Below are 21,375 nucleotides of genomic sequence, written 5' to 3'. Positions count from 1 at the left end.
AGTCACAGCAATGTTAAAAGGTGACTTAGCATGTGAATGAAAATGAATTACTGGCAGAATACTCTTTCCCTTTAACAGTAGGGCATTTTGCACTGCCTAATTCGAGCAATCTCCAACTTTTTACAGGTCAAAATGTTAATGTTACATCAGTGATTTGCTTTAGAGCCATTTAAAACTGTTCGGCAGTACATATGGCCCAATCCCTTTTCCACTTGAGCACAGCAGGGAGAGGAGAGGCACACAGTTCTAGCATCATAGTCAAATAAACTCTTCTTTTAACAAGAAACTCACGGTAGGCTGTCTCCAATACTCTTAACACTGAATATGAGTTACACTTGGATCATATGGAAAAGAGGTATAAATGAGAATCCAGTCACACTGCCAGTCTTGGTTTTCTTTTTCATGACTTTGGGTTTGTTTTATTTAATTTTGTTACAACATTTTTTAAGAGATAGAAAGCTAATTCTTACCTCTTAAATGAGCCCATTGTTAACAACTTGTTCATCACAGCCCCTTCAACCTCCCCAAAAAAGTAACCAGTCTGTAATGGGAAAATGCCAGAAATTACCAGAAGGGTAGATAAATGCAGAACAATATTGGATGCAATTTGAACTGGCATATTCTAGAATCTGACACGAGTGGCTTTGACAGATACATAGATAGGTTTTCAGGACTACTGCTGCATGAAAACCTGAAGAGTACTTCACAGTCATGGCAAGTTATACAGATTACATTATTACCCCTGAGCAGATGTGAGAGCTTAAACAATATATTGAGGTACATTACATAACATCTAATATCAGAAATAAAAGCCACCCAAACCTAAAGCTTGTAAAGAATACACAATAATCTGATCACAAACCATTGTGATTAAAATGTTACTCAAAAAAGATATGAACAGGTTGTGAGAGGATTTCATAAACAGTCATTAAAAAGCATTGTTTATAATTCCTGCATGACCTGTTTAAGGAGCTGGAACAGTACATTTCATCAATCCTACAAATTTTAACTCCATTCAGAGTCATTTCATACTTAAAACCACTCAGTCTGATGAAATACTCATTTTGTCCTAGATATGGACTAATAAAAACAAATGTCTGTTGAGAAAACATTCATGTTATAAATTTGGTACATAATATGGAAGTGACTCCATCATCCTCAGCCATCACATGACAGTGGAAAATCTTGCAGGTACAGCATTTCTCTAGTTTGGGAAGACATTTTTTATTTTAGAGACTCAATTCCCAGAAGGATTTGGTCTGTTCTCTGCGCTGTTTAAAGGGAGAAATCCCACAACTTGGGGGGGGGGGGGGGGGGGAGGGGGAGGAAAGGGCACTACACTCTCAAATTGCATGGATTCCATAGGTTTTGTATGAACTAAACCCCAATTCCATTACAAGGAACTTAGCTGACCTCAAGTACGCACCTGGGAGTTTGCACACAGAAAAGTTACAGCCCTAGCTGAAAAAAGGCATTCCTCCCTAAAAAGCATGTATTACCTTTTTTTTAAAAAAAAGAAAACAAAACAAAACAACCAAAACCCAAGGGAAACTTGGGACATTTTCCAAAACATGCGGGTGTGTAAAGTCCCCTAGAAACAAAAGGAACATTTGTAGCTTATGTGACTAAAAATACTAGCTTCAAAAGTGTAGCTGACTGATGAAGAAACATTATCCTAAGTATTGGAGAGGCAGTCAATGTCAAAAGCCCAAACCATAAATGACTAGTAGAACCTTAGATAGTAATAAACCTGATTTACCAAGTTGTGCTTCAGTCTATAAAGACATTTCAGTGACAGTTCTTTCCACAAAAGCTCCATTTGTAAATGCTAGTTATCTTCCAAAGCAGGAACAGCCAGATTATCATTATTTTTTCAGTATGTTAGGATTTAGTTGTAAATCAGATGAAGAATTACTCTTCCCTCAATTAAGTTTTTTGGAGCAGCTCAGGGCACTTTTGGAAGTCCACAGAAAAACAGTGCCGAAGCAACTCCGGACAGGAGAACAATTGATAATGCGTCATTCCACTTGCCTAGCCCTTCTCTATTTACAATACGTATGGTGTATACACACATACATACATATATAAACATACATTATTGTAATTATCATGATCTTACAATAGCATTATATACAGACAACTTTACTGTCCATCTTTGGTTTGGATCCGCCCTAACGAAAAATTAAGTCATAACACATTTTCAGCCTAGTTCTGGTAGAGCAGTTGTTCACACTATATTCTTTACACAAATATTAAATGGCTAGTGTCAGGTAAAGAAAATCTCTACTTAATCATATTTATTGACTGTAGCCAACTATCAACTACCAAATGAGTTACACAAGCCACAATTAAGTACCTGTGAATAATAACAATAGGAGGAATAATGAGACAAGATTATGCTGCAATGAGTGTTTTCCTTAGCTCATTCATCAACTAAGCAGAAAATACAGATTTGAAAGGGAGATACTAGGAAAATAAAAAAACAAAACAAAAAGAGGCTGCTTCTAACATATTGTAGTTAATATTTAAGCAATGTTACATTTTTAGGTTTAGTTCATACTATCTGGGGAAGGATACATCCTAGAGTTATATTCAGAACATGCTTCACATTCTAAAGGGATGAAAGCAATAAATTTAAGAAAATAAGACAATCAATTTTGGTGCTTGGCTTTACCTATAAGATAACATATGAAGAACGACTACATTGCATGACAGTGCAGCATGCTTAACTGTTAATGTTCTAGTACCATTGGAAGGATGATAGTTCCAGAAAAATTTTATTTCCCTTGTTTATTATGTGTTAATTGACTTTCCAAAATTTCATCCAAAATGGAACAAGGGAAAGAGGGATCACGAGGCAGCATGCAATTACTTTTGCACTATGCAAAGGTGAGAAATATCTGTGTCTTTTTACTTTCAGAAGTAGCAGATTTAAGGTTGCAATAATTCAAACTTTCAATTTTAAAGCAAAATGCTCAGTTTGGCTTCTTTTTCAGCATTCATTTCAAGTTTATCTCCTCCCCAGTCAGTCTTCCAAGTCACTCAGAGCAATTAGCTATTTTTTAGCAACCAACTTTGTCATAACAAATTTAATTCACCTGAGGGCTAAGTAGGAGTGTGGATATTCTTTTCACAATCCCAACACATAAAAGCAATCGAACTTCAGATAATTCTGGCATAACTGGGACACCATCCCAGCAGTTTGCAGGCAAAAGTTAATGTGAATAGTCATGGTTCATTCATACGGTTCACAGGATTTAGCCATTATACTTTCATTTTTTAATAATTTTCCATGAAGACAAAGCAAATTAATGTTTTAAATTATTTTCTCATTAATCATGATCCTTATCCTCTCTGTTGTGATGTTGAGTGCTCAGTTTTAATCCTTCAATGACTGTAATCCACTTCAGGAAACAAACTCCTCAGCTAACAGCCCTGTAACATTTCATTACCTCAAGTCTCAGTGTAAAATCTCTTTGTTAGCAGCATCCTCCCATCCTCCCTCCCCATCCTCTTCACGTGGCAAAAACGCCACAGAAAATCATCTTCTCTTGCAGTAAAAATGTCTTATGGAAGACAGATACTTCTGAGGCAAAGAATCCTTTAAGAGAACATTTACAAGTTTAATAGCAGAGTCTACCCAGTGGGAGACAGAAAGTGAGCTCCTGTGAAAAACAATTTACATTCTTTGTTGAAGGAATTTTTTACATTTTATGTTACTTATTCCTTAACATTTTAAGATAATGGCTTATTTAAAAAACAAGTAATTTTATATTAATGTGTTATATGAGATAATGGAACTAAAATCTTTCACTTACCTGTCTGTAGTCTTCAGACACTAAAATAAATCCATTGTTATCTATTAGGTAACAGTTGATTGCCTGAAAAATAATAAAATATGATTTAATATTTTTTAGAATACAGCAAGAAGTTAATTACTCAAATTTTAAGTGACTTTTAAATGGGTAAAGCCTTCAGGTTGTTATAACAGCTTGCACAAGTTCTAAGTGAATGTAGTTTCAATTTATGGGATGTTACCTGATTTAATTTTTATACATTTGTTTCATGCAAAACAATGATGTGTATGGAAAGGGAGGATATAAGATAATTAGAAACAAACTTAAAAAGCACAAGGTCAGTGTTTTTATAATCTGTTGTTTAAAGTTTTACTTATAATTAAGTTTGCAAAGGTATAGAAGTTTTGCTCCTGATGGTTTCTCCTGTGTGCGGAGAAAAATATCAGCACAATGTCATTAGTCTAATGATGTACTAATGAAAACACAGTGTCAGCCTCAGGACCAACAGGGGACCAGGTAATATATTTTTAATTTGTTCATTGGGGGATGGGACCAGAAACTTCTGCAAAAGGGGCCCCACAGGTCTCCTAAAGCTTTTCAAATTGTGTTTTTAATTGGGAACTGGATTTAGAGGTAGGATTGTTAGCTTTTCATAAGTCAGACATATGAACTGTATAAACCAGGGTAAACCCAAATCAGAGCTTCTCTCCATACACACACGCACTATTTTAACCTCAAGTGAATTACTTGCTACAGGAAAAGTTTTAATTATTGCGCTTCAGAATTTAAACATAAGCTTCAACTCAAAACTCAACATAACTCAGTTTCTCTTCAGTATTTCCAAATAGCTAACTCAGTGTTAAAGATTTAACTTATTTCTATGGTTGGTCTAAATCAGCAAGCATTTTATCGTTCTTTCTTGAATTTTCTGTGGCGTGTGTGTAAAAAGCAAAAACAAAGCCAAGCACGAGGGATGTCTTCCAAAATAGGAACTATCATGGCTTCACCTGATTTGAAACCCTTCCTGCTGCAAATGGGCTGCACAGAGACATGATAAACTATACTTTCTGCTTCACACTGCACATCCAGAAAAAAGTCTCTGTTTTTTTTTAGAGAGGAAAGCAGTCCCAGGCAGTAGTAGTTGTGCAAGAACTTCTGAAAATTCAGCCCAATTTTTCAAGAGAAGCTTAGATGTGGCTAATTCTCATTTTGGCCACAAATTACTACTGTTCTTTAGGGCTGAAAATGAGGAGAAATTTGCAGAAATTCTGGCTTGAAGTTTAGTTTTTAAGAAAGCAAAGAAGCCCAAATCTGGCAAACATTTGGAAAGAACATAATTCCCTAGCACAAATGCAAGATATTCATTCTAACAGGGGAATCTAAGCTACAGACACCCACAGTGACAGAAAACCTGTCAAAAAGGAAGTTGAACCAACTCATTTCCAGCCTTTGATCTGCTAGAAAGCCAAAAATTGGCAAATGCAATGTGAAAAGCTGCTGATGCTGGCAAAGAACTGAGTAAAGCGAACACATTCAGAAGAGGCAGCTACTTAACCTCAATGGTGTGTGAAGGGTGGAATTTCAGAAGTAGACTGTAATACCAGAACACTGCTCTCCCCAAAGTCAATCATAAACCTCCCACTAACTTTATTAGAAGAGGAGCTAAGTCAACAAAGAGCTCTTTTTAGGATACATATTTACAGTCCTCATGCATGAAAGATTAATCTAAAGACAGTGCTTTAGAAACAATATTTCTCCACAGTATAGAAAATATATGAAAGCAGTTATACTGGACAAGAAAGAGTATAGTTTTAATTTCTTGGTTTATGGATCATATGCAGTTGGGAAAACACTGGCTTAACTCAAGAATTAGTGGCCATGTCTCAAATCTCTAAGCCATAGTCATTCACTAGCACTGTTCAGAATTTTAAGAGATAACAAATTTTCAGCATGATTATTGGAAACAGGCATAACACAATAGGCAGAATCTCTAGCTTTCTTGAGGAATATGAAGATAAGAGGGTTTTCTATTTCAATCCATTTTAGAAACACTAACAGTTGAAAAATATTCATTCAGCACCATTCATTTACCTGCTTGCCAGCAAGAGAAATAACTTTCAACATTCAGCACTACATTAAAGAAACAGTTTGTAAGACTGACAAAGGACAGTCGGCTGCATTTACCTGTCATTAGCAAATAAATAGAGATTACAGATTCAAGAAAAAGGCATGGGACAACAGCATTTACATAGAGTAGAGCTGTATGAAAGTGATTTCATTCACAAAGTTTCAAAGCTGGCGGCAGTGAACTATATGCCCAGGTTTGCCCAAAGGTTCAAGTTTAGTGAACTTCAGATTTCAAGAGGAAAGTTCCATAGGTAGAGAGTCCCTGAGCTTGTAAAATAGAGTAGGCATGAAGTCCAGAATAAACACAGCAAGAATGTTGACTGAGGTCTGAGAACACATTTGAATTACAGCAACTTTGATGAAGTTCAAGTCACAGCTCCAGTATACAATAATATTAATGGAATGTAATATGGGTTAAGAAACCAAAAACAAGAAAGAAAGAAAGCAGAGCATTAAAATAAAATATAAACCATCAGGAAAACAAGAAATAAGCAAATTCAAAACGCTCATAAAAAAAAAAGTAGTTCAAATTGATTGTATTTCTATATTTTAGAATCAAAAGTATCACCCAAACTCATCAACTAATTCTCTGTATGACAATTGTGCCACTCTATTTGCACTGATATCTTAATACTTTTAAATACTTTAGTTTATACCATAACTGTTCAGCAAATATTTTCTTTGCAACAGGATCATGTTTTGCACAAGAAATTATGTAACATTACTATTCTATCATAAAGGCTATTGCAAATGGAGGAAGCAATCTGTCCACTCTAATCCCAAAATCGTGGAGGTTTAGGTTAAACAAGGAGGACATTTTACACAACACTCTAACTTTACCCAGACTACCTGCAGTTATACTTCTCAAGCTGGTTGGTTATGACTGCAAACCCATTGATGAAAAAACACTTAAAGCGGCTGGAAACAATTCAAGGTAAAGCTTGCACATGAAATCTATAGCAAGGTACAATAAAGCAAGGTCACAATACTGAGGTAATTAACAGTTCAAAACCCTTTTTCAATAGATGTCTGGTCACTCTTTGGAGAATGAGGTAATAAACATAATGCGCTCACCTTAAAACTGGTTAATATGCAAATGACAGCCTGGAATTTGGGCTAGGTAAGCACTTTTCCCTGTACCTGGGTGGAATCTGCTTCAGGTTTTTTTATTACTTCATGTATAGGAAAGTTTACTTAATGATTAAAATGATATATGCTTTAAATAGAAGAGTCTGTTAAGTTGTTACAGCAAGAAATGCAGAAGAAATTAAACTGTTTTGACTCATAAGGTCCATTTCATTGCTAAAGATGGCATGATCATCAGACCTTTGCACTTCGGCTTACTGTAAATTTTATTTCCTATTATTTATACTATTAGCTACTTTGAGTTCATTAAGCCAAACAAACATTTATTTCTTTTTTTATTTCTGAAGTGCTATTAATGTATTAGTCCTTCGCAGATTCAAATCTGAATTCATATCTAATTCTAGTGTGAACATCAAAGATTAGCTTCTAAAATTAAAAATAAAGTAGTAAAAAATGTTTTATAACAGCTAATTACTTCTTAAAATGGATTCACAAAGTATAAGTTATTACAATGCACATTTGAGGTATTGGCGTCAACCTAGTAATTAAATGGATGTTTGTAAGTAGTCATAAAAAATGACTCGCTATCTAAATACTATATTTAGAAGGTGGTTCCAAATTACAGTAGGAGATTTTAATATACAATGAGATGTTCAAAATAAAATCCTTAACATTACATTCTACTGTAGTAGAGGTATAAATTGAAGAAAATGTATGTTAAATACTTACTTCATCATCACAACTTATAGCACATCTGCCATCGAGAGATGCACACTAGAGATGATATAGAAAAATCCATAAAACATTTTCACCTCTTGTTTTATGATTACAAAAAAATGACATTTTTAAACCCCATATGAGCACAATTATAAAGAAATTTATATTGATTACATTTTTATCTGACAGCAATTATTCTAAAACTGTCTAGGAAAGTTTTAAATCTATTCCCCTATCCTGCTCTGTTTCTGGCTGCAGAAAAAGGGTGCATTCACACTGTAACAAATTCAGCTGTTTCAAACACCATAATCTCCTTCATGCGTTAGAGGCTTGGAGAGCACTTGTAGACAAGAATACAAAATTTTCCACTGGGGTGGGGTAGGACCTGCGTTTTAGGGTTTATTTCCTGACACAATTCTGTTCTCAAAATAGGGATGACATCTCCTAATCTTTTGAAAGTACATGATTATCCTCTTCAGCTAGTGCAAGTTCTATAACCTGAACATTCTAAGTATAGTGCATTATAGACTGCAAATGCCAACCACAATTCAGTAGTTAATGAGCCTTTTGTGATGAAAAACACAAGGGGTAATTGGTACAAGTTACTCCTGGGGAGATTCTGATTGGACACAAGGAAGATTTTTCACAATGAGAATAATCAAGCATTTGGAATAATGTCCCCAGGGAAGTGATGGACTCTCCAGAATTGGACATTTTCAAGATTCAGCTTGTCAGCATGCTGGGACATCTATTCTAGGTAATACTGTGCCAAGAAAGGGCAGACCAGATGATCCTTGAGGACCCTTGTAACCTGGTATTCTATGAGTCTAATATTATAAGACAGGTCTTAAGTAAGTGAGAAGGCATAATTCTGCTATCACTGAAAACATCACTGTGAAAGTATCACAGTTTGGTTTACCATTTAAACTTTTTCTGAGGGAGAAAATCAACGTGTGTCAGGGCAGCAAAGTAACTCCTTATATATTGGGCCTAAAATTAATAATCTTTCTACTTGCTTCCATAAATACAGGATGAAGCAACTGGTTCTGACCATTGAACAATCCTTTTTTTATAATGATGAACTGGAATGGAAATTAGAGGAGCTACCCACTGTTTATTTTAAATACACTGTTTCTTTACAATAGTTTTGCTTGTGACAAAAAAATCCTGAATATTTATAATCTACACAGTTAGAACGCTCTTGTGGATTCAGTGATAAAGAAAATTTTAAAATATACCTGTCTGCTTGCAGTCCAAAATTTTCGCTGGAAAAATTCAAGTTTCATCTGAATACCTACAGCTGGGAAAGACAAAAATAAATAAATAAATAAATAAACCCAGTGTGTTTAATTCCTTCATAATGATTATTTAAAATTAATTAGAAGGAAAAACAATCTTACAATAAAAAGGGAAACTAAGCCCCCAGACTAAAAACAAGAACCTTACCACTAATTAAAGAGACCATGCAGTCATATATTTACAGTTTGGTTAAACATTCCTAACAATGTGAAGAACACACAAGGCAAACATCATTAAAATTACATGTGTCTCTATAATTAACATAGAAGAACTACATGCTGAACATATTTATGTTTACATTATCTCAAATTTATATTTTACTGATACCAATGTAACAGCTGTAGGAACATACACACAGTTTTGTGCTGAAACACATGAAAACATTGGTTAACATTTTAAGTGATCATTTGGGTAATTAAATCCATGAATTATCAGTGGCACACAAGAAGCCTATTCCAAACAGTAAAACTTCTTGAAAATTGAAATTAAGAGCATTATGTGCAATTCTGTCAAATTAAAGTATTTGACAAATGCTACTGGTTTTCAAAATTTGTATTTTTGCCTTTAGGTTCATTCCTAGCATGCAGGTGATCTACATATCCTACCTACTTTTTCTGAAATGGAGGCAAACCACAGACCTTTTCAGAAACTTTCCACAAGGAATTCACATTGCTTTTGGATGCTACATCAGTATGTGAAATGTCAGTCTTGCATTACCAATCTATTTAATTATCAAAGAATAAATGCAAACCCATTTATATCAGTAAAAGCCATATTGATTTCAGCAAGAAAAGTTTATGCTTTGTTTTTTGCACACAGACATTCACGTTGAATTCCCGGAACCAAAGCATGTGATCAACATTAGATACACAAACAGGTACCTTGACTCTAAGAGTCTAAGACTCCAACCCGCAAAGAAGGTAATCTTTTGCAGACTTTCTGATCATGGAGGATAAAAGTTCTTTTCCATACACTACAGGCTGAACAAGCTTTCTGAGCAATAAAACAAGGTATCTAAACTGGAGTGAGAAATGGCTTTCTTTACACTGGAAAAATGTAAATTCTGAAAACTGTGTTACAATTTTTTAAATGTTTCTGAGCTCTCAGTTTAAAAGTAACCTGGCAGGATCACATGGAGTCAACCTTGCTTCTCAGCTGGGTCAGAGGTTTAAGATAGTAGGCATATTTCCCTGGGGAAAAAAAGAATTGAGATATATAGACCCAGGGATCTGCATCTTTCTCAAAGTGATAACAGCATCTTCTGGCTAATCTATTTTGAATGGCTGAGTTCCTGAAATAAAAATGGATTTTCAAAAGTGTTCAGATTTTTAAAGATGCAGATTTTCGGAAGCGTTTACGCAGAGTTGTTATTAACTCCTACTGATTTCTATAGTTCCATAACAAAGTGGCTTCCAGATCTGTTTAACTACTCCTATGAATCCTCCAAAATGTTTCTCTCCATGTCTGGTGTGTTCTCAGGTGCCTTACAAATTTGTTCCTCACTCATTCATAAACACTAACAACTTCCTCTACCTATACTTACTAAAGAATACTTCAAAAAAAAAAAAAAAAAAAAAACAAAACCAAACAAAGGAATCTCAAAATGTGGTTAAGTCTTAATTTTATTTTATTGTTGGGAAAATGACATATAAAGGGAATTAATACCAGAGTTCACACATGGATCTGACATAGAAAGTCACGATACTGAGGTTTAGAATAAAATACGGATCTGTGCTCTCTAAAGCCTTGATCTATCAGTTAGAAATACTGCTGCTCTTAACAGGCACATATGGGTTGACTGTTAGATACTTTTCATTCAAGGTCCTGATAAGGTCGATCTTTTGGAGCTTGCACTCTTATTAGAGGCACCACTACCCAGAGCAGAAAAACAGCTGCCAAAACTGAGAAGATTACCAAATTTATTGTCCTGATGATTTAAAGGACAGAGGTGTTATCAAACATCAGTTTAAGGTTTAAACCTGTAAGAAACATTCATTAAGCTTTAACGGATGAAGACAAGATCTATTCCACTATGTTTATGACATACATCCATTTGTGCTTATAATATCCAGCATACATAGCATCTATCCAACACCTATAGTATATCTTAAACTGCAAAATAGGAATACAGACAAATAGCAGTGATATTAAAATATAAGGTATTCCATTACATGCCAGTGATAAACCTCTGTAATTTAGAGATTAATTGATCTGCCATGGCTGGCCTGTTTAAGATACCTGGCAAAGCGGCTTTTGATTAAATGTCATTTTTGTTCTTGTAGACTATTAATGAAAGTGTAATAAACATTAAGAAACAATTAAAAGTATTGTTCTCCCATAATTAAGCTGTATGTGTATGCAAATTTGAGCAGGATATTGGACTAGATGACCTCAGGAGATCCTCCTAATCTAAATTATTTTATGATTCTAAGATTTAACTGCAGATTTTTGTAGAGAAGTGCTAAATATAAAGCCTAGAATCTTCTTTAGATAAAAAGAAAATTAATATGTACGGATGGTTTTCTAGTGTCCTGTATAAATTACTTACCATGTGAGAGAGAATCTAAGACAGTAACAAGATAATTACAACAAAGCTCATCTGTAAAAGATTCCATGTGCATGTTTTAATGAGTTGCACAACAAAATGCCGCAGCATAAAGACAACTGAAATACTGGGACTAATTTCTATGAAATGTAGAGCAAGAGAATCCCTCTTTAGGAAGATGAGAGAAGACAGGCAGCTACATCTTTGTTTTCATAATATTACGTCTATGAATTTTGATGCTTCTCAGATGGAAAATAAAAGTGAGAAATCCTGGGCTTGTTCCCATTCGAGCAGGTTCCCATAATTTCAGCAGTAGTATAGCTTGTGTAGAAACTTAAGGCCCAGGTATTATCAATTTACTTGCTGTCTTCCTTACTTTTCCAAAATAGATTCAGCTTATTTGTCTACCTAACTTTTAGAAGAGCTGTATCACTGTCTGAGGTTCAAAGCCATCGGAGGAGATAAAACACAAACGCATCTTAAACTTGGTCTACTCTGGTCAAGGCAATACGATATTGTATCTGCAGTATTTTAAGCATAACACACAACAGATTGCATCTTTCCTTTGAGAAGTATTACCTTAATTAGAGTTTTGTAATAGTTGTACTTGCTATTAAATAATTAAATGCTACATGATGGTTGGACTCGACGGTCTTTTCCAACCTAAATGATTCTACGATCTGTACCTATGCTGCAGGACAGAAGAAAAACAGCTAGCACATAAACATGGTATGGTGAAAGCAGCAAAAGACATTTCCTTTGAAAAGCTGTATCTTAATGTGAGATTTTAATCTCATTTTAATTTCTCTACATCTTGTTCCTTGCACAGCTCCATATAGGAACTTCCTTGTCACTGAATAAGTAACTTTTAAATATTCTATATACTATGTAATATATCATAAATTATAATTATAAATGCTTCTTTCAATTCAGCTAATAATTATTTGAATTTTCTACATTCAAAAGACTTAACAGTCTTAGTGTATGGGAAAACAGTTTTCAGCCCCTGAGGTGATACTAAAGCATTTTTGCAGGATTTTATTCCCCTGAGCTTTTAGAGAACACTGTAACTAGAACAGGAAATTTTTTGGTCAGGTCATTTATTGCCTGAAGAACTATTCAAATATACTTCAAAAGGTTTTAGAGCCAATACGTTCTTTGGAGCGATCCCTAGACCTTCAGCATTTCAGAACTTTAGAATGAAATCTCTGTGCTCTGAGCTCCTTTATGTTTAAATCTATGTTTTACAAGCTGGCTACATATGGGGAGAAAAGGAAACTTCAGAATCATTTCTCCCATGTCACCAAAACAAAACACAATTAACAAAAACTATAATTGATCTTTACACAGGACATACATTTTAAAGTATGTTATAAAATATTATTCAACACTTGTAGGCTTGGTTCAATCTAAATAGCCAAGGGGTACAAATTATTTTTCTTCAGCCAGGAAAAAATCAGTAAAGATGAGAAAAAAAGGTTATGTCTTCACTGCTGTCTTTCTTTGGAATATCACTGGGGAGAGTGGGCTGGAGCTAGACATGTACAGATCAACTAATGCAAGCTGATGGAGGGGTATTAAGGCTCTTCCTCCATGCAACACAAAATGCGTAATCTCAAATTAATATTCCAAATGCCATTTTTTTTTCAATTGTATCATCAAATTTACTTAGGTGATTCCAATTAATGCCTTTAATGCTGCCTATAGAAAACAGTTATTAACTCCCTGCGATTTATTTCTTTTATTTAATAAACTGGTTGCTATTCTTTAGTGCATTCCCTATGAAATAACAGATGGTTGAGAACTACAAACTTAAATTCTTGGCTCAGTGATAATTATTGTTAAATAAGTAATTTCCTTATTCATTGATTCCATGGCTGAGGGTAATATTTCACTCTTTCAGTGAGATGATTTGAGGATAAAACTATTGGGAAGTGCTCAAATGCTAGAGCTCAGGGCTGCTTAGTATCAAGGCAAACATGAAGGAAAACAAATAACTACTCTGAATAGATCATGATTGCTTGTGTTCATTTCAAGATCTCCATGGTAAAGCAAATGGGCAGAAAGATAAGGAAAGCCTTCCTCAACAAATTACTTCTGTGCAACAAATTACTTCTGTGTATTAAAAGAGCTCTCAGGCTCTAAGTAAAAATAATCATCTCTTATTTAAAATAAGAGAGAGGAAAATAGATTAGACTAATTTATTTCAGGCAAGAGGGAAGCTGAATCCCCTATAAACCTGGCAGAGGGATTCCAAATACAAAATTAAGGAAAAAGTAGTAAAAGCTAAAGGGATTTTCATTCTGTGAAATAGCTACAGAACACTGCACTATATAAAAGGACTAGATCAGCAAGGTTAGAAAACTATCTTAAGTCTCCATTCCAGTTTCCCACAGAACACAGTATAGATTAAGATTCTTTCCCATATATAAAAGACATTCAACATTTTGAGGAAATTTGGGCCTCCTATTTCTGATGGCATTATCTTAAATGAGGTTTAACTTGGCTTCAAAATAAGAAATCTTGTAGACAGATTTGTAGCAGGATTTTCTTAATCCGTATTGCCTTTGTGTATTAAATGTAGACTCCTTAAGATTCCTTTCTTTCCTCCTACTCATATTACCTCTTAGTACTATCTTTTAAAATATCTAATAACTAAATGTGAAATATTCCAGAACACCTTCAATTACTCTAAAAACATTGACTGCACTTCTTTTGTTTATATTCCAAATCTGTTTCAGTTCAAATTGTCTTCAGTTTTTAGCTCACCCAAAGAATGAGCTGCTGAATATTACACCCCAGCACGTAATACTGAGAAATAAACACCATAACTGCCAATAAGTACTTCAAGTACAGATTAATGGAAGACTCCTACCACCAAAGATGATGCCCTTAAAAACACCTGTGACATGTGTTATGTACTGCCTTTGAAGAAAAAAATTAAAAAAAAAAAAAAAAAAGTACAGATTTTTTTCCTCTCAGTTCCAAGTCTAAGTTAATAAATCAGAGGTATTCCAACAGGCACTCTCTTACAGTAATGTAACTATGCTCCAGTATCATCCAACATAGCTATATTCCCTTGGATAGTCATTCTTTCATCATACACAGGATATATTAAAAAAATATGAATGAGCATTCATCAAATGTGCACTTTCCAGACTGCTTCTAATCCCAGTTTCAGTTTACTTGCACAGTAAAATACAGTTTCATCTTTCCAAATTTCACACTTCATTCTGTTTCCTTCTTGATCTCAGTGATCTTTTCCATTCTACCCATACCTTCCTCTTCTCACCCCAGCCAATTTTCTTCATTTTCTCTCTTCAAACAGAAGACTCCCAGAATTTTCTATTTTCATAAAGAAAAATTTTATTTTTACTATCCAGAACGTCTGAACCTGATCCAGAAATGCAGCACAAAAAAAAAAACAAAAACCAAAAAACAAAAACCAAACAAACAAACAAAAAGACCAATAGTCTGGCCATTTTTTTAAACACACTGAAAACATAAGCTTATAGTTGGAAGTGTCAGGCAACCTCAATACTTGGTGGTGATAACAGCTATCTTTGTAATGAACTGTTACAAGTAGCCTGTGATAAAAAGAGTAAATTGACAAAAATCCAGGCCAAACTAATGAGCAGTTGTGTGAGCTCTTCTGGTTCTTCTATAATAAAGCACATTTCCTGCCCCAGTGGTGCAGTTATGCATTTGGATAAGATACTATTATTCACAAACTCTCCAATGCAATGTTGGTCTGGTTTTAGTTTTGGTTTGGGTTTTTTATACTTTATTATTTAACTGAGTGAAGATTTCTAATGTTTTTTTATAACCTTTCTTGTAGGTTCTCTGACATGAAGCCTTCTTGCCTAATCCCAAAATGTGTATTTTATATTTAGTTACCCTGATTTTTTTTCATATTTTACAATTATTTGAATATTAAATGTATTTGAAATACATGTAAAGATGCACCCACTTTTTCCACCTAAATTTGAGCTACCGTGTCTCATTAATATTTGAGATTGATTTTTCAAAAAATTAGTCTTTTATTACCCTAGATAACATGTAAAATACAAAAAATTTCAACATGCAAGTTAGCATATAGTCTTGGAATTTAAACAATATTCAGGAAAAAATCCTGTATTACTACTGGTACCTTACCTTTGTCTTTTTATCAACAAATTAGTGGAATGACTGCACATACATATAAATTTCTAAGTCCTACATAACTATCAATTTGTTAAGGGAGATTTTTTTCTTACATCATAGCAGAACATTTTAGAAACACAAATAGTTCCTTTACTAGAGCTATCGGGATGCAATATGTAAATGAGTAAATTCTTGTCAAATGGACAATGGAAAGTTGAAGTTCTGCCTCTTTACTCATGTACCTCAAACTTGCTATTTTCTTCCAGCAGATTTTTAGAATTAGTGGTGGAAGCAGCCATCTGGATGGAAACTCCCAAGATATAGTGAAGGCAGTGGCAACTGGTATTTCCTGGAGGCCAAGCTGAAGCAGAAAGGGAGGAGATATTGGGAACTTGATGTGAGGCCAAGCTGAAAGGGGAGCAGGATGATGACTGCTGGGAGGCCGAAGTTCATCCAAACTCAAACCACCAGTGAAAGCTGAAGGGCTTGGTTTGCAGCCAACCCCCAACAAAGTGAACTGCGGAGGGCAGGCTGTGAACATCACCATAAACCAGACTCCGTTCGACTCCCTGACACGTATCTTCTTGCTGGAGGACTAATGAAGTAGCAGCAGGAGGAAACACAAAAAGGATATAAATTGAATGAAAACATAAAAAATATAGATGCTATTGACTGACAGTCCATTGGCTTTTCAGGAGGCTTCATTAAGCAGCTTGGAGGGAAACAGGTTATCTGTAAATTATCATTCAGACAGTTATGCTGTATTTCAGATTTTGCAAGACAGTAGCTGATGTGCTGCCAACATCCTAACAAAGGGCTCCCACAGAAATTCCCCCTGTGATAAACTCTGTATACCAGGAGCACAGCTCAAGGGAGGTACTTGGGAATCCATTTGTAATTAAACAAACAAACAAAAAACCTGAAACAAAACAAAGAACCCCCCCAAACAAAACAAGAAAACGAATATCACCACCACCACCCCCCCCCCCAAAAAAAAAAAGACAAACCTCCCGTAAGCCTGGAGGGAGGTAACCACTTGGCATGCAAAATTACTCTAAGTACATTTTGCTGGAAAGATACATACCCTTGTTCCTGAGAAATGCAAGGAGGACATTGATAGTATAAAAGAGTGGTTCAGACTGCACAATTTGAAGGGGGTAAGGTAAGGCACAGTTAAGTCCTGTCTGGTGTCTGGAGTATCCTCCCTGTGACTTTTAGAAAATACCCTATACCTACTGACCCCTGGTTGATTCTATTACTAAAAACGAAAGGAAAAAGAAAAAAAAGGAAAACAGTGGGTTGAATAGTATATTTATTAGCCTCAGAAATGTTTCAGTGGCACAAAGAAAGAAGGGCAAGCCCCATCATACAGAAAAGTCTGCTGGTGGCAGATATTTTAATAGGGAGTTCCTATGAGCCAACAGCTTTCTTCCAACATTCCCCTGCATGGCCACTAGTGAGCCAAATACTTCTGAATTCTGATGGTACAGGAAGCATGTGAAGACTGAAATCTGGCCACAGTAACACTAAAATAATGAAGCCATGATGGTATTTTAATAACTCCCTAACCATTTTTTAGTTTTTACTGTTTTCTTGTTCATTTTTGGCAATTTTCAAAGTATATCCCAGGACTGAAATGGAAAAAAAAGAATGGTATATATTTGTAAGTACATTATAAATCTTAAGGGAGGATCTATGACTGTCAAGTTCTCAATAAAAGCTTTACTTCTTACAGCTAAGGTCCTTGTTTAGAGTAGCTTAGCCAGTATACCTTTCACATCTCAGCCAAAAGGCCGTGGTTTCAAGTTTGCAATTAATGAACCCTAAGAGGCTCTAAGTTCAGACAAAGATCCAGAAATTAGGATACTTATCTGAACTCTTGGAGTCTGTGACTGGATTCTCTCAGGAGATTTCAGGCTTTCTGCTTCCACTTGTAACTGAAATACAACATGTTCAAACTTTGACAGCATTTTCTTTTCTTCAGACTTGATCCTGGTTACTACCTAATCACTCTGGAAAAAGAAGTCCATATCTACATATCTCAGAGTCATGAGACAGGCCAATTTCAGAAATGCGCAAAGCTTGTATCACTCTTATTTCCAAAGAGGTTTGCCCTTCCCCAACTGAAATCCTAACCATAGCTGAATGGCTTCAAGTTGTGCTACTGTCAGGCACAGAACAGTCTGGCTGAGACATTAAAAAATAGATGTTATGGTATCCACTGCAAAAGGAACTCATGAGGTCTCTGTCTAGTTTCTTCTGTGTCTGTTCAATGCCTTCTATCCTACCACTGATGTAGTGGCCAAGACATGTAGATTCTACTGTTACCAATCTTAGCACAGAAAGGAGAGGCTTACAGAATTCAATTTTTCCTGCCTCCAGAACACAGTGACTACAAATATCATTGTGAGTATGCACTGTATGCATTGTATGCATGCAAGATCTGTGAATATATGAAATTTTATTAGTCAAAATAGACTTAACACACTGAGTGAGAAAATAGTATATGTCAAATTTGGAAACAAGTCTTGGATCTCTTATGGACTAAGTTATAATAATAGTGACATTTTATAGAAACTTTTTGTGCTATACTGTGATTATCATATTATCTTGAATTACTAAAAATGTGAGTAATGTTATTTGAAGTCAAATAATAGATCAGAAATACCTCACCATGCATACAAATACAGCTTTTCAACACCATACCTATTGGATGTTCACTGTAACATTCCAGAATAGTTTTCATGGTTTTATTTTTTTAAAAAATCACTACTTTATTTAACCATGTTTTTGCTTTTTAAACACATATTCTTAATGTATAGTTTTAGAAAGGTAAATATAAAAGTTGTATGTGCCCAAAACACTCAGTGCATACATTTCTACATGTCTGAAGCAGACTTCCGTGGTATTTTGTAGTTGAAGAAAAAAAAACCTCTGCCAAGAAATATTAATTATGCTTCTTAGGAATAAACTATACTGGGGAAAATAATCTGTCTTTCATTTTGTCTAACCTGAAGTTCAAGTATGTGATCTGGAAAGAAGCTAATGTACATCCAACAGTTCAGGCAGGAAGGGACAGAATGATAGCTTTCTATTTTATTTGTCTATTTACCACATTTAAGGAAAAGTAACAAACTGATATCTTCAGAATAGCTACATAAACCTACACATTCTTCAGCAGAACTGTTTGCTTAGGTCTAATCTTGTGAATATTGATTAAATGAGGGAGGTCTTTATGTTACAGAAAATTAGCTAAGAGAGTATTTGCTTCATTAGACAAAACTGAAATTACCTCCTGAATGACACAAAATACAAAATCAATCTATTGACTAATGTATGTCCAAATACAAAATTAATAAATGTTTTGAAGACATACTCTAAGAAAACAACAAAGGAATAAGGATTTTTCTAAATTTTGAGACAGATAAAATTTAAAGGCACTGCCAGATTTTTTAAATTTCTTAATAAATATATCATCATTGCCTGAGATCCGCGTGCCAAGTTATGACTGTAAGTGAACTTCCCTGGGTGAGTTAACAGCTTATGGAAGTAGCTTAAGTGCTGACATGACTTTCACAACAGAAGTATAAACGGACTATGCTTAAAATCATATAGACCATTACCCAGATGCTTCAACAAGCAGTATATTACAATTTATATCCTCATGATTAGTAGGATTTAGCTGTCGATATAGAAGTAAAGCGTACTTTAGAATTATAAATTAATACTTTTTGAGGAAAATCAATATCATGGATACCAGCTGTAATCCTCTTCAATGGAATAGCACTGAAATAAATCAGGAAGGTTTGCTGAAAGGTAGCTGTCTTTGATATTCCATTAAACTAAGAATTTATCATACTAAATAGCTTTCATTTCTACTAAGTTGCAAGATATGTGAAAATTCAGTTGGGGCTTCTGCCTGAAAGGTGTTGAGCGCTGCTAGCGCTCACTGAAGCCTGTGAGAGTCAAGTGATGCCCAGCACATAAGGAGAATACTTAGCACCTTCCAAAATGGAGCTCTGGAGAATCAAAAAAGTCATCAAATCTCCACTCAAAAAGAGAGACTTCTGGCAAGAATTTTCAGAAATTATGTTGCTGTATAAAGGTAAAACTATTACTGAGTTACAAGGAAAGTTAGCCTTCCAAAGGCCAGGTTTTTATAGCTGTTAAGATGTATACCAAAGGGAGGCTGATACTGATGGGCTTTCCAGAACCACTTCACACTGAAATCACTAAACATTACGTCATTATTCTGAGGTCTCTACTGTATTCTCAGGCTTCAAAATAACTTTGAAATACCACGTTCCAAAATGTAGACATTTCTAAATGACAAAGCTTCTCTTGGAAATTCTGCCATAAAACATTTTATAAAACATATATTATTTTTCCAAAAGGGTCAATTCAAGCGACTCTGCATTTTAGTGCTATTTTACAAACAAGGATGTTAGGATCTTTTTCAGAATTAATAAATTTCCTCAGCATGTCTATAAGGGAAGCAAAGATTATCTTCTCTGTTCCGAGTACAGAGTTGATAAACCCTACCCTAAGGGAAAAACCCTTCTCCCCTTCATTAGAAAAAGGAAATCAAACAGACATATTAAATGCATTAAGATATAACCAACTTCATTAAAGTATATTTAAAGAGATTTACTTTAAATTCTGATCTTATTTTTTACATTAAAAATGGTACAATTGATCATAGAAGGGAAAAGAGAAGGGTCCCCCACAAATTTCCCTGCTTTTACATGCAGGCAGAAAGCATCTTTAAGGATGGAAAACTACAACTTCTGCACGTGTACAGATATTTTTAGACTATGCTGACTTCATAACTAAGACTTTCTCATCTAATTCAATCAGATTAGATTGTGGTACCGATTATGATCATATCCACAAATCAGTATTTTAACTGAGTTTCCATGGAAACACTATATGCCCCTGCTTTCTTTTAAGACAAGGCTATGTCTGTTTAACAAGCTTGCCGAGGACAACAGGTTTTATTTAAGTTACGTTAACTGGAGCCAATACTTCCTAATTACATTACCAGAAGAAATATTTACAGCAGTACTTTTGCCATGGGAAACCCTCCATTGTTCAGCCTATCTTAATTTCTGAAAACCAGGAAATATCAGCATCGCCATTAGTTAAAATGTGTTAACTGGTCTTACATCTATAAAATAATCTCTTTTATTAAATGACAACACTGGCCTCGTTTTACAATTTTCATATATAAGGATATTTTCCCACAGAACCTGGATTTCTGTGAAACTTCTATCAGAGAACATCTGCTTATGAAGACAGGGCAGCCCAGTGGCTGAAGCACTGAACTGGAGTTAGAAGACTTAGGGTCTGTTTACCTGTTGTGCAATTGTGACCAGAGCACTCTACTGTGCTCCATTTCCCCTTTTGTGAAATGAGAAGAAGGATACTTCACATTGTATGAAAAGTGATTTGAATTTTCTGAATGAAAGCGACAACAGTTGCTAAGTATTCTTACAATCATGTTATAGGTTGAGGTACAATCTGGAAACAGACATGCCAACTTGCATGAAGCGGTCTTGGGTGAGAAAAATGCGGCAGGATTAGATCTTTAAAACTGTAGTACAGAATGGGTAACCTTTTATCCAGAAGCAAAGGTCACTTCCAAAAACACTGGATGCACTA

General features: G+C 34.9%; 1 protein-coding gene across 1 annotated transcript in view; it reads right to left on the bottom strand.

Annotated features, from left to right (window-relative positions):
• CACNA2D3 (calcium voltage-gated channel auxiliary subunit alpha2delta 3) overlaps window positions 1-21,375 on the bottom strand; it is a 498,676-nt gene that overhangs the window by 38,894 nt on the left and 438,407 nt on the right. Inside the window, exons 27-30 of the mRNA XM_065687615.1 lie at window positions 8,966-9,027; window positions 7,740-7,784; window positions 3,819-3,881; window positions 471-541 (exon numbers count right to left, since the gene is read on the bottom strand). Of these exons, the coding sequence (XP_065543687.1) occupies window positions 471-541; window positions 3,819-3,881; window positions 7,740-7,784; window positions 8,966-9,027 (241 nt within the window). The remainder of the gene's footprint in view (window positions 1-470; window positions 542-3,818; window positions 3,882-7,739; window positions 7,785-8,965; window positions 9,028-21,375) is intronic.

This window comes from Lathamus discolor, chromosome 7, assembly GCF_037157495.1.
Source record: "Lathamus discolor isolate bLatDis1 chromosome 7, bLatDis1.hap1, whole genome shotgun sequence".
NCBI classification, from domain to species: Eukaryota; Metazoa; Chordata; class Aves; order Psittaciformes; family Psittacidae; genus Lathamus; species Lathamus discolor.
Note: the sequence above shows the minus strand (reverse complement) of the source record. Positions and strands in the feature narration are given on the sequence as shown.